Source organism: Astatotilapia calliptera, chromosome 8, assembly GCF_900246225.1.
Source record: "Astatotilapia calliptera chromosome 8, fAstCal1.2, whole genome shotgun sequence".
Taxonomy (NCBI): domain Eukaryota; kingdom Metazoa; phylum Chordata; class Actinopteri; order Cichliformes; family Cichlidae; genus Astatotilapia; species Astatotilapia calliptera.
This window is the reverse complement of record NC_039309.1, coordinates 19,539,465-19,554,448: the sequence shown is the minus strand read 5'-3', so window position 1 is coordinate 19,554,448 and position 14,984 is coordinate 19,539,465. Positions and strand designations below refer to the sequence as shown.

The 14,984-nt window shown below is 39.9% G+C and overlaps 2 protein-coding genes across 4 annotated transcripts in view; one reads left to right on the top strand and one right to left on the bottom strand.

The window, feature by feature from the left end:
• Positions 1-14,984, top strand: part of rab26 (RAB26, member RAS oncogene family) — a 111,936-nt gene that overhangs the window by 83,089 nt on the left and 13,863 nt on the right. The gene's annotated exons all lie outside the window — the stretch shown is intronic.
• Positions 7,214-10,834, bottom strand: LOC113027651 (mediator of DNA damage checkpoint protein 1-like). 2 transcript variants are annotated; one of them, XM_026177313.1, is made up of 3 exons: positions 10,038-10,834; positions 8,546-9,520; positions 7,214-7,721 (listed from the first exon to the last, which is right to left on the bottom strand). In XM_026177313.1, exons 2-3 carry the CDS (start codon positions 9,492-9,494, stop codon positions 7,660-7,662), a joined length of 1,011 nt encoding a protein of 336 aa, XP_026033098.1. In that variant the 5' UTR covers positions 9,495-9,520; positions 10,038-10,834; the 3' UTR covers positions 7,214-7,659. The 2 variants fall into 2 exon arrangements, with proteins under 2 accessions (XP_026033098.1, XP_026033097.1); XM_026177312.1 differs by having other exon boundaries at positions 10,091-10,834.

The following is a 14,984-nucleotide window of genomic DNA, read 5'->3' as shown; positions in this document are numbered from 1 at the left end:
CGTCTCTTTCCGCCTGGTCTTGTGTCTCTGTGCTTCTGTAACATAAAGAACGAGCTGACATTTTTCTCACGAAACCAGCGATCAGCTCAGCAGACCCTCAGTTTACCTGCATGCATCCTCCTCCTCATCTGTCAGCTGTTTAACACCTGCTGCTAATTCAAGAAACACGCCTAGTTACCTGGTGATAGTCACAGTTTAACTGGGCAGCCGGTGCTCGATATAACGCAATGTCAGCGCATTTTTCTGCACAAGATAAGTAAATATAGTGTTTTCCCCGAGCGCAGAGCTGCTGGAGCTTGTTTCCTTACAGAGCACTTGTGGTGGGGCGTGGTCTGCGGGGCCGTGCGGACGCACCTGCACGGCATCCGCAATCACGCCCGCCGTGTTAAAACACGGGGACTCAGGGGTTGGTGGTGGTGTGGTGTGACATGAATCAAATAAAGTTGGCGCTGAACGTCGCTCCGTGGTCCCGCCGTGCCTTATTCATGCCACAGCACTTTATAGGCGAACAGCTTTATCAGCGGCTGATGTCCAATCACCGGCACACAGCTTTCAAACCTCAGCTGAGTTTTAGCTCTCAGTGGTTAAACGCTGGACTTCATTCACTCAGGTTCTGTCTGTCGGGTCACGTTTACTTCGCTGTTTTATTTACAACTGAGCAAATCGGTTTGGCTGAGGTTAAAGTTACGTTTCATAACTGCATAGTTTCACAGACGTTTAATGGTTCACTGGCACATGTGTTAGACTGAACTATCATCTAAATATCATCTGTTTTTTAATAGTTATTCAACTGTATTCTAAGCACCAGCTGTCTGTTAGAATGTGATTTTTTTTCTCTCTCTGTTGGCAGACGTATAAAAATGCGCAGGAAATTCTGACGTGCATGGCAAACTTCACCGACAATATTTAGGGAGGAATAAACACACATCAAACATAAATGAACCATTTGTCTGTCTCCATAATTGAGAGCATTTTCTCTTCTTATGTCAACACTCTCTCTCTCTCTCTCTCTCTCTCTCTTTTTTTTTTTTTTTTTTTTTTTGCTTTTTCGGTCATGTTATGTTTACCTGTCAAAGGCTTGTTACAAACTATGAAACACATGGTGCAGACTTCTGGATGTTAGAAGAAAACGAATACTGCTCATGAAGGAGACTAAAGGCAGGAAGGTGTCCTTTAAAACTAAACATGTTAATAGGACCTCCCTATTTATATCATAGTTTATGCTATAGCACGTGTATTTCAGTAATAGCCTGCTGAGGCCACTATACGTGCTGGCCTCATATCAAATGTGAAGGCAGACTGAGTCTATGTTTGACGTTTGTTTATATCTAATCTTCCTTTTCAAACATTTAAACAGCAGCGAGTCTGCAGCTGAGGGAATACAAATTCAAATTGTCGGAACAGGTTTGCTCGTTTCTTGGATTCATTTGGTGATTTATTAAATGTATAACTGTTATTCTAATCTGCTGCTGAGTCTCTTACACTTTTCTTTATGCTGTATATTTTCACGTCTCTGGAATAGTTGGCAGTTAGATAGTCAGCTGGGAAACTGTGTTAACTCATGGAGCTGAGGATATCGTGGATATGCTGACCTCGCTGCGTGGTGTACAGAGCGAGGTCAGCATGATTAATATTCACAATAAAAATATTAGCCGAACATCATGAAGTCTGTATGTGTTTCATAGTGTCGAACAACCTTTGTACAGTTAAAGCCAGCAGTTACTACATGACAGAAACACCAACGTTATCTCTTTTATGTGTTTATACAGGTCACGCTGATTACTGAACAAAAACCCAAAGATCAGATGTTAAACAGATTTATTTGCTCTCTCTCCTCCTTAAACATGTTTTTAATGTTAGTTATAATTCAGAATTGGCGACTGAAACACGTAGGACACATAAGAACATCAGGAAATAAAACACCGATAAATATAACCTCAGTAAAAGAAGTCAGCGGGGGTTACTACAGCTGTGTACCGGGGCCTGCGCTTTGTCGGTGGGATTGCTTGCGAGGCGAGCGGGTCTATCCCACGCTTTGCCGTGAGACTGGGACGACATCTCCGAAATCATCGAAACACTTTTGCAAAGAGGCTGTATCTTGACAAACCGACCAGACACATGAAGATTAAACCACTACATTCTCTGCTAAAAAAATATTAAAACGGTATTTGGTAACACACAAACAGGGTTTTTCAAAGCTCAGTTCTGTTAGCTTCCACATGCCGGTTGTTGTGTGCTAGAAACAATGGCCACCAGGCCAAAGCAATGGTTTTGACTCGATCAGCGTTAACCCCGCCCCCTGAGTTTGATGGGTGAGGCTGACAGATAAAATTATTTCATGATGAGAGCCAGGCGTCAGGACTGCCAAAATGAAATAAATAAATATATCATTAAATAATTAATGAAATGTGTCAATAATTAATGAAATGTGTCAATAATTAATTAAAATGTGAAATACATAAATAATTAATTAAATGTGTCAATAATTAATTAAAACGTGAAATACATAAATAATTAATTAAATGTGTCAATAATTAATTAATTACATGTGTCATAACTATTTATTTAATTAATTAATTCCAATTTTAATTAATTATTGCCACATTTAATTAATTATTTAATGGTGTATTTAATTAATTCATTATGGCAGTCCTGGCGTTCCATACTCCAGCACTCTGCCAGTTTACGGCACCAAATCAAATAAATGTTTGTCCCTCTCCCTTTCCTTCTCTCTCTTTGACACACAAGCAAATTTGTTGATTTCCTCCATCTCCCCTCTCGAGCGTCGACACGTGCTCTTCTCTGTTTCTCCTCTGCTTATTTGCTCGCTCCCTTCTGTCGAAGCTGCATCTTCCTCAAACCAAGTTATCTTTTCGCACTCTTCTCCCACGATAGCAGTGGATTTTCTTTTCTTCTCTTTTCTGTCTTTGGCTGAAAACATTCCCGCCGTCAGCGCAGTTTATCAGACAGCAGTTAGAAAACAGCTTGAAATAGGCCAGTGTGTGTCCTATAAATATGTAAAAGACAAGAAATGGGCGATTAAGATGTGACATCCTTGTGGTAGTTGGCCACTAATTGGTTACTCCGCTTTTCAGGGGAATTTGACAGAAACTTTAATGGCTCCTTCTGTATTTGGCTCATTGCAGCGTGTGATGGAGCTGGAAGAGGAGCACACACATTCACACTAATGCCCCTGCATGTGCTGTTGCCTCGCAGCCATACACAGTGGCATTTACACATACACATGCTGTATTAAAAAACACACACGCAGAATCTGTACAAACCCAACAACAATGCTGTTTGCATATGTAGAGCAACCCAACTGTGCAAAGGGTGTTTTCTGTTTATTAAGATTAAATTAATTTTCAAGATGCAGCACCATGCTAACAAGACATACGATTAAATGAAATGTGAAGCAACACTCAGGAGGACCATTTGGCACCATAGTAGGTGGCAAAATATTCACCCAACCAGTTTTCTGGCAGCCAACTTTAAATGACATGTTGTGCTTCAGAAGCTTGAATTTACACCACAGTTTAAAGCAGCAGGTTCAGATGCTGCTGAGCAGGTGTACGGCTTTTCCTGGCTTTGTGTGCTTTGTACATAGATGATATCAAAGTGAGCATTAGGGTGGTCACAATACTAGAATTTAAACTCGATACCAATACCCAGAAAAATAAATACATTTCAACCCCATGCTGCAACACAACAGAAGCAATTGTGCAGACGTCATATCTTGAAAATGTAACTTTAACTAATTTTCCCAGTTATGAGTTAATCTTACACACTTTCTTTTTACCTAAGTTTAGATGTTTTCTTTGTTTTACAATTAAATAAATGTAATAACAGAACATGAGTGTAAAATGTATTTTAGGACCTACTAATAAACAAAGGATATGACAAATACCTGACATCAAAATAATTTAATTACTGTAGAAGAAAAGCATTCTGGTTAAAAGTTAAGATAAAGCTCGGTGTTAGTTATGCTAAAATATATAAGATATAAAAAGCAATATCTTTCACTATGAAGGATTAAACCATTTTAAATCTGACCTGAGCAGCTGGAAACAACAAACACATATAAAAAAGTTGAAAAGTTTATCATCTCTCTCATCTACCGTTCATACTGCTCTGCCTCAGTCTGCAGCTCTTTACAGCCTCAGCTTTGCTCTTCAGGCCTGACATTCATCCATCTGATTTTGCTGTTCTGCTTCCCTTTATTTTCTCCAATTAGTTCTCCACACTCTGGACTCTTTTCCCAGTTCTATTACGGTTCCCCTGCTGCTCTGCACAGCCAGCAACCCACGCAGTCCATGTAGGCCTAACCTGCTCTGCCACAGTTCAATGTTTGAATTGCGAGGCCAGTTACTGGACTTCTGGGAGAGAACTGTTCCCCAGTTCTTCGTGATACTTGGTTCAATGATGTGCCACATGTTTTCATGAAATATCTGGACCGGCTCGGTGCCCACTTCTACTACAAAACCATCTTGCTGTGGCTGCAGTATATGGTTGAGAATTGTCTTGTTCCCGTTTTTTTCCATCGTCGTCTGGATGGAGGAAAACCTATATATACTGTTCAGCACTGACTGTGTCTTTACGCATGTATAAATTGGTAATTCCATCCCAATACCAGGCTTTCAATTGACTGCCGACAACTTGTATGGCTCTGCTCCTCTTTAGTGAATGCAATCCATGTTTCCTAAAATAAATTCAGGTTTTAATTTCTTTATCTAAATAACAGTTTTCTACTTTGCCTCAGTAATGTTATGGATTCATTGGCCTGTTCAGGGTTAATTGCTCATTAACTGAAGGTGTCATAACTTCCGATTGTTCTGGGACACTTTAACCCCAGTTTTCCTTCTACCCTGTGTCCATCACTGGATTTTCTGGGAGAAACTGCTCTCTCTGTATCCTTAGACAATTAGTACATAGAATAAACATTCCCATTAACAGCGTTTAAGAAAGAGTGTATGTGTCTCTTCTTATGGTTATTTTTTTTCAGGTGATCTTATTACTTAAAACCTGTCCCTCCTCATCTGCCTTTCCAGCAGCATGTTATTTTATTTTATTTGGACAGTTCTCCTGTGAATGCCCCGACACTATTTTATATTCTACATCTTATTTAATATTTAATTATTTAATAACAAAACAATACATAAATAATTTGGAAACAACATACTGGTTGTTTGCTTGCATACTGTTAATAGCAGGAGTTAGTTTTGAAAGGGTTTAAACCACCAAGTATAGCAACCGAGTACGGTTGCCAGGAGAACCGTCTTTCTCTTGGCAACCTTGTTTGTTCAGTCTTTTTCTCATTTTCTAGTTTTTCATTTTTCACTTTCATGAACTGTAAACTTTAACATACTGACGCCTGTAACAGCTGTATAGTTTACCTTTTTTTTTTGACAGCAGGCTGTAAACAGGATTTTTTCTGCTGTGAAACTCGGCATTTTAATTTGGGGGATACACGGGAACATTGCCACTCCAGGGACTACACTTCAGTGTGGGTTTAATTTTTCAGCCCTGATGTTGCTTCTTTGTTTTGGCATACCTGTCCATCAAGATGGGCAACTTTTACAATAGATAATGTAGATTTCTGCCACCACAACATTGTATAAATGTTATAAAATTGCATACATAATTATGCCCACACATTTAATAGTAAAAAGAAAAATTATGTGAAATGTTGTCACAATAAAATGGATTAGCAGCGATAAATTTGACTTGAATGAAGTTTGAAGGAGAAATCTCTGATTTGGCAAGTATGTCTGTATCCTGTGAAACAGCTGGGCTTAATGGACATTTAATGCAGTGACGTGTCATAATGGGCTTTAATAGACATCAATTTACACAAAAATCTTGTGTTGAGTGCTTAATTTAAATTCCATAACAAGATGCAACCTGGACGAGATACTGAACAGCTGTTTTTATTACTTCTAACATTGTAGTTTTCATGATTTCATTCGTACTGCTTTGGAACCAACAATAGGTTTTGTACCACTGACACATGAGCTAAATCCAAGCAAACATATACACTTTAACACACGGATGCCCCAAACACACACACACACACACACACACACACACACACACACACACACACACACGCACACTAATAGCTAATAAGTGTCAGTGTGCTATGCTTCTACAGCTCTCTTTACTCTGAAGGGATGAAAAGATTGCTTCCTCTCTGCCTAGTCCCTTTTTTTTCAGTTTCTCCTTGCCATCTCATTTAGGCTCCTGGGACTTTTGTTATTTGTTACTCTTAAAGTTTCAGTTATTTTTCACTCAGTTTAAGTGAAACCTTAAGTCAGAGGTTCATTCCACCTCAAGACTTTCAGTTCACTTTATTTAGCAGGGTAAGAACACTGAGCCTCATTCACAAACAGAAATGTGTAAAAAACCTTTTCCATTAAATATGTCAGTGGCAGACTTTGTTCTTACGGCTGTGCCCGTGTAAGGCTGAATGTAGTGTAAAGCGCTTTGGGGGTCCTTAGGGACTAAGTAAAGCGCTATACAAATACAGGCCACTTACCATTTGACTGCACCTGCATCCATCTATTATATACAGTCTGTCATGATTTGATGACGTGAATACTGTAAACACTAATTAGGTTTCAAACAAGCCGTGGTAACAAAAGGTGAGCAGGTTCAGGCGTTCAGTTGTCATTTTACATAGTCAGCTGTTTCAAATGCCATAGACGCTATTTGCTACCAGTCTTATTCTTAGTCTGTACCCTCCTCCACCTACAACAATGCACCTCATTTAGTGACTCAACAGTGAGTCATATTTTGTAATTTTGCCTCTGTACACCACCACAGTGGATTTTAAATCAATCAAGATGTGGTCAAAATGCAGTCTTTCAGCTGTATTTCAAGGAGTTTAGCAGAAATGTCAATAATGAATTTTCTTTTAGATACTCTCATTTAAACAGAGTGCATTTATCGCTACTTTTCACTTCTACTTTCCTGAAACTTCTCAGTAAGCTGCTGCATGCTGGACTTGCATTAAATACACATCAGCCAGCTAAAGCACAGTGAAAGGGAAGACCGATTCTTAGCTGCATCACATTCACATTGTGAGTGTGTCTGCTGGTAAACAGACTGAGGTTTGTGTGCTTTATATTATTAAAGATATGCTGAGGCTGAAGGGGAGGATAGCAGGTGAAATTCATGTTTAGTGTCAAAAACATCAGACCATATGATCAGCCAATAATTTCAATCATATTTGATTTTTTTAATTTATAAAGATATTGCATGTAGGATACAGGTATACTTAAAAGCTCAATTAATAAGTCATCACTTGAGAAGCTAAAATGAGCAATACAATTGTATGTGCATCTCCAGCTAGAACAGCTCATTTCCTGTTTACCTAGCCCTATCCTTTGTCATTGCACCTTGCCTACATAGATATATTCAGATTTTACCACAGAGTATTACACCGTAAGTAATGCTTATGTAATTATAAGCTGCAGTAATTTCATCATCTGCACACCTTGTTTTTTCCAATACAGCTATTACTTCATCCCCATAAATTGATAAAAAGAACAAATTAAAAGTCTCCTCAACAGAGAAGAAGAATTATTCTACTCTATTCAGAATAGATGGGACGTGGAGTCAATGATTAGAGGTCTTTTCAGTTCCTATCTCTTAGATCTCTCAGCCCGGGAAGCGTGGGGTGGACCTCTCACTGTCGCAGCTGATGTGAAGTTGCTGCATGCCTGAAAAACAGGGGATGATGTTACTATCGATTTCCACTTAAATGCTTGCATGTCATCTCAGCACCTCATAAAGGAAATCAATCAAAAGTAAATCAAGATACTCAGACATCTGCACTTAGAACTTCTGCAAGGGCAATGCCATGTGTCGTGTTCAGAGGTAACAAATTCACTTTCATGAACGTGCATACGTTTTTGGCTCTAGACCTTAATCAGGCAAAAAGCCAAACAAATCCCAAAACTATTCAGTAAACAAAAGTGAAACTTTAAATGGGGGTAGGGATAGGATTAACCCCACTGTAAAACAAAGCTACTGCGTCAAGGCTCCAACACCAAAGGTAACTTTGTTGCTATCTCTGCGTATCTATACTTTTCATTAGTTTCTCTAAAACATATGCTTTTGCAATGTTGGATCAACGTTTCTAGATTTTGATATAATGTTATTGCGCAAGTAATCACTGTATTTCCACTACACTAATACCATTTTTTAAAATTATTAGCTGGAATTAAACGTTCCAGTGCAGGTGAAGAAAAGCAAACTGCTACCAACACTGTTCCAGTCGTCATTACGACCCATAGCACCAAATTACTTCCCACTGGTTCATACAATTAATATGTAAACTCTATATTGATGAAGTTGCTATTCATGCATATGACACGCAGAAGGAATAAGTTTAGTCTGGATGTAAAGTTATGCCTGTACCAGAATATTAGAATTGTTGCTCTGTCACTGTCACAAGTCAGTGACAGTCTACTATAAAGTTAATGAGTTGTCCCTTTAACACATAATAAGCATGATTATTGTGAGATTTTCTTTGAGCACTTACCATTTTTTGTTGCATGTATTCTGTTGTGGTCCACACTGTGATGTGAATGTTTAAGTTTTGGCTTTATGATCCTGGTATAAATGTTTTCATCTTTGTCGCTTTTACAGCCCAGGCGTGAATAAGCAATAAGTTGTGCTATTTGTTTAGCCATGGCTGTTTTTTCCAGAACGGGTGGCGGTATTTTGCGAGGGGTCACCCTGGGGTCTTTTTCATTCCCCTCACTGAACACATCGTCAGACTCATCTGAAAGGGCAAGCGGGCGAAGATGCACAGCGCAGAGTTCATCCAGCGTCACCGCGGGCATTTGGATCCTCTGAGATTGGAGGAAAGCTTCTGAGTCAGAGTGGCGTCGTCGTGAGGGTTTGGGTTTAAGGGCGGGTTTGGTTTTAGGTAATGGCTCTGGTTTCAGAGGGTTAACATCAGGGATTGTGGGGAGGGGAATCTGCAGGGAGAGCCTGTTAGCACGAGCTCGGGGGTTGAGCGAGCTGGACTTGGGATGCAACTTCCAGCCTAGAGGGTCGTGGCCGATGATAAACGATGTCTTAACTGGAGAAGGGGAGGAGCAGGATGAGGTGGTGGAAGAGGTGGAGGAAGATGAGGAGTGACTTGGTGATGGTGAGATCCCCATGGGGGGGCAGGAGTAGCGTTTCACTGGATCACAGGATGCTACAGGGGTTTGCGGGAGCGATGCGCTACGCTCAGAAGGCTGTGGTTCCTTCTTGATCTTGTTTGTTGTCACATTAGAGGTGGACACTGCTGACAAAGGACGCGCTCTGCTGGGCTCCAGGCTGTGTGGTGACCTCTCTTTGAGCCCTCTGTTTTTCTTTCTGAGGATCACCTGATTCCCTATAACCACATTTTGACTCATCTGGCCCCACTCATCAATACCATTGGCAAGTGCTGGAGTAGCAGTGCCGTTACAAGCATTGGGGTATTTTGTCTTGTTCATCTTGGGACATTAGTGTGCAGATAAGCCTGTGAAGAAAAACACATATATATAGAGAGAGGGTGGGGGCACTTAGGATGTTTCAAGGTTAAAAAGAGGAAGAGCAGATGCCCGTCTTGACTTCTCAAATTTGTGTTTCACAACAGCTTTCTTTTCACAACAGACACTGTGGCTACTATGTCAACACTCATATGCTGTGTGAATCTTCCTGTTGACAGTTAATTGCTGAAACACTTCTGTTTTATTGGCCTCAACACTGCAATCACATAGAAAATGAAATGTCTCAGATGTGTTCCTTCAGTTCACCAACTGGCTTCAGTTAAACCCAAACCTTATTACTTATGAGTTTCACCATTGGTTTCTTTAGCCTCTACTTTGAAAAACAAAACAAAACAACTACTTCTTTCCACATGAGTATGCAATTAAATTACTAAACATCACATTCACTGATAAAAGCTGATTGCTTAAGTTAGTAAATGAAGTTACGTTTAACGTAGTGCAGCTCTTGGGAAATGAATGACAACGGTATGTTTACAATGTACTTACAGCTTAAGTAAAAGAGATCCAATACAAAGCATGAAATGTAAGATGTTGTTTACCTCCGGTGTTGCTTAGATCGCTGTTGTCTTTCAGCCTGGGCTAATCTATTTCACTCTCCTGTCTTTATAAAGCTCAATGGGTGTTTCCTCCCCTAAATCTGACCACAGCTTCCCCAAACTAACGCCCAGAAACCCACATTTCACACACAGGTCCTCATTTCACACACAATAACACATGTGCACTCAAACACACACTCCAGTCAGGCTTGATGAGCAGCTGCTTTCATAATAGCATGGAGTAAGAGCAACATCTCTCAGTGTCTAGTTGTTTACATGAAAGGTATTTAAGCTAAGAAGCTAACCATGGCAGTATACTAGAGACTAGACTAGAAATCGTAATTAAACGACTTACTGTTATTTTCATAATTACAGCATCTTTAACCAAAGAGTTTTTCCACTGTGTGTGTGTGGAATATATATAAGATGTGTAAAAAGAATACACAGTCTTTGGCGAACACTGATGCTTTTCCATTTTGAAAGCCTCCCTCATAGTGCCCCATATAGAGTACCATATTCAAAAATAAGCACTCTCAATGATTTTTGGTGTTTGTTTTCAAGAGTTTAAATCATCTCTGCTTCATAAACCCTGGAGCTGCTGCCAAGGACATTTTTAACCACTCAAGCGGTGGATGCTCAAATCCTGGTAATATTACTCAGTTAGCTCGTCTCTCTCTTTGTTCCAGACCACAAAATACCAAAGAGGAAACATTGTTACTTTTTGACATTTGTGACATTTGTGAGTATCCTGACAATTGCCATTAGTTTTACTATGCCTCATTAAAGATGCATTGAATCACATTTCAACTTTAGTTAATGCACGTCTGTCTTATATAAGTAAGACAGACTTACTTCCTATACAGTTGATAACATTAGGTAATGTTATTTACTTATATTAATGTTACTTTTAATGTTGCTTACTAATCTTTCCGATATTATTTCATGAATATGCAGAATTTATTTTATTACATGACTAATTATTTTAATAAAAAATAATGAATTAAGAAAAAAGATTTTTTCTTAATATTAAATATTTTATATATTCTTCTGCCTACACAGTGCTGGAGAAAGCTACCAAACAAGTCATCAGAGTTATGGTTTTTGGCATGCAAACACAAAAAAACAATAGTTAACAAATGGTTAACTAGGCTTCAGATAGCATAAGGTGCACCAGAGGCCACGAGAAGGTGGAGCAATCTTCACCACCCTCACTATCTCCTGTTGCTGCCACAGCAACAGGAGATAGTGAGGGTGGTGAAGATGGCTGTGTGATTGGTTTGGAAATATTCTTATTACAACAAAGCAGGGACTTCCAAGTTACACCTGATCATTATATTAATGTAAATCATCTGTAAGATGGCACATGGCACATTTATCCCTTATGGGGTGGATCAGTACGTCACTGATAGGTCGATGTGTTCAAATAAGCTGATGTTGACATATAATCTGCGTAGCATCTGATCATTACACACTGACAAATTTCATTGCCTGCTTTTTATGAACAGCACAGGAGTGGAGAAGAAGTAAAGAAGTGAGAATGAGGAGTGTGACACATAGATGAAACACTAAAAGAGCTGCAGTAGAGGTGAAGGATGGGAGTGCATTAGATCGACAGATTTGTCACAGTTAAAAATGAATTCTTGTCAGACATTAGAAGCAGCAGGTCCAAGATCAGATTTGAGTGTTTAGAATTGAACACAGGAATAGCAACATATCATCTACTGGGATTACATCAGTATAGCTTTACTAAGTAACACCTTAGTCCAGGGGTGGGCAACTCCAGGCCTCGAGGGCCGGTGTCCCTGCAGGTTTTAGATGTGTCCTTGAACCAACACAGCTGATTTAAATGGCTAAATTAGCTCCTCAACATGTCCTGAAGTTCTCCAGAGGCCTGGTAACGAACTAATCATGTGATTCAGGTGTGTTGACCCAAGATCTAAAACCTGCAGGACACCAGACCTCGAGGCCTGGAATTGCCCAACCCTGCCTTAGTCTAGAAAGGAAACAGCTGAAAATAGCATAATGAAGTCCCATGAGAATTCAGATGGCATTTTTTGTTTGCCATGGAAGAGCCACATTTTTGACCGTTTACCAGTCACAATAGTGAAGAGAGAGCACATGACAACACTCTACTTGCTAAAAGTGCTAAATAACAAAGGAAGATGCGTTACTTTTGCATGTCCCAAATCAAATGTTCAGACTACCAAAATAAAATTGAAAAGTCATGCGTGGAGGAATATATTGTGTGCTGGGTCCTTAAGTTGTCAGTAAGGTATCTGTAGTAGGCAGGCCATCTGCCCAGATGGCTACTCCTCCCTGAGCCTGGTTTTGTCAGGGCTTACTTCCTGTCAAAAGTAGGGATGGGTACCGGTATCCGGTGGCATTATGGCAGTAACCAGACCGAAAAGCAGCGCACTTCATAAATCTCTCACAACCCCCAGATTCAGACTCTCTTGTCCTGTCGAAACTTTTTTGTCTGACATCAGAAACAAACCAGTAGATATTAAACCGCCCAGTAAGAGTAAATGAAAACAACGGAAATTTGTGTCCAAGACCACAAATCTATAGATAGCAGTTCATAAGTATTTCACATACCGCTGAGACTGTACTGTTTATAGGGCATGTTTGTGGAGAATTATCTATACCTGCTTTTCTGTGAATATCAGAATTGCTAATCACAGTGACATCGTATTTTGATGAGTCTGTCATGAGCGAGGTGAATTTTGGAAACACCAGATGACAGTTTTGTATTTGGAAGAGATTTACAAGGTTCAAGGAAGCTGTAGCAATATTCAAATTACACCCTGGCATGATCCGCTGACTTCTAGCGACTGCTGCCCTTTTTTCTTAGCATGGTGTGCAGTAACATTTTGAAGTTGTTTACCTCTTTCTTTTTTTTTGAACACCAATGCTAAGCAGCCCACAAAGTGAAAACCACAGTCAGGACATTCAGTATAACCCTCAAACTGAGCGTCGAGGGAGTGCCAGTCTCCCATGACTCTTTGTACAGACTCTGCAGTTGTACACAAAGTGTCAAACTGAAATCTTTATCAAGGCTGTAAATCTTGCCCACGTGTTACAAGCCGTCACATGTACACTACATGTGTTTTCACACATGTTCGCACGTACTGCAGGAACTCTTAACGCTCAGCATCGACAGCGATTCCTTTGAAGTTTGATCCCTTCACTTCAGAAGCAGCGTTCCTTCCCTCACTTCCCCATAATCCACCCACAGACTGCCGGGATCTTTCAAGGCTGTGTGAGTAATTGGCAGGTTCGCGTGTTGTTGGGAGCTGGGTCTGCTAGGTCAGAGCTCAGTACATTAATCTTGGCGTAATGAAGCGATGTAAACCTCACAGGACACTGTAAATCTACAGACGAGAGCGAGGATTACTGCTTCTCGGAGTAGTCGTTTCTTGATGATACACACAAGGGGGGGGGGAAGGAAATGCATGTGCGAGACACCTAACCTTTTTTTCCTTCCTGTTTCATCCAGTAGCAATGAAAAATATTTGCCTCGCTTCCTGCTCAGTCAATGTGTGCTTATTGATGCTTGAAATGTTAACGGTATCTCTGTGCCCAGCTGGCTCTTTCTATTTGTGTTATGTTTGGGGTTATATCACTTTCTGTGTCACACATCACTGGTAACACTCTTGCGGAGAACTTTTCAAAACAATAAGAAAACTGCCAAACAATGTAAGGTCCAGTACTGTAAAATACAGCATTCATAAATAATGTGGGAAAACTGAAGATGTTTGTCTTGAAGTTGACAAGAGAGGTTTGTTCACAACAGCTGAGCACAGAAACAGGATCAACAGAGGTGTGCACAGCATTGCGCTGCAGAAAATTGAGAGATTTGGCAGTTTGATCCCCTCAGGTTTGCTGGCAAAATGATTAAAGGAACTCCTCGGATTTTTCGAGGAAACCGTAATGTGAGCATGACAGCCAGGGACACGTCGGCAGGGTTTTTGGAGGAGTTCTTGGAAGTGTATTTGAGATATTATTGCTAACATTAAAAAATGCCGTGGGATACATCATTTCCTGATTTTAATGTCAGCAAGAAGAAATTGTTTTACGTCACTCCAGAAAATATGCAGATAGCTTTTTTTTAATGTAAATGTGTTGGGACATACATTTCTAAAAGTGGCAGCTTCAAAGCTGAAGAGCGGATTAGTTTGTTTTAAAGGCAAACTCCTAAAGCACACCTATTATACTCAGCTCAAGCTCCATATTTATTAATAAGTGACTTTTATGTATATATTGTGCTATTCTTAGTTAGTGTGTTGTCTGTCTCTGTTAATGTTTGTTTATAATGGAGCACTGTAACGAAAAATACTCTATTGATCCCTAGGGGAAATTATTCTGATTCTGATATTTGTTTACAGTTTAAAATTACTCTTATACTGGGCCTTGGTACGGCCTCTCATTTCAGCCTCTGTCACTAATATCACTCTTTTGCCCCTTTGTACAGTGACTGACTGTACCTGAATGTACTCATAAATATACATTGATTACTTTGTAATTATGTAGCCACCATACATGGGCCGAGACGGACATCGCTGCTCCATAATCTAATTATGTTCTATATATGCGGCTAGAGATCGCCCACATATATAGTATACTAGAGGTGGAGGAGGAAAGAACTGATAGGCGTTCGTGTGCTTTGTAGGCAACTTTTAATTTGTGTCTGCACCTTCAGGTTAAAGATATGAGGGACCATACCTGTGTTTTATCATCTAAGAAAGCGAGAGACAGCATGACCGGCATCTGGATAAAATGTCATCCTCTTCCTCCTCGCCTCAAGCCTCACCTCCTAAACAGTAGTCAGGGCTCTAACAGACAGAAATGTGCATAAAATGCTCATTTATTCTCAATATTGCAATTTCTAATTGCCAGC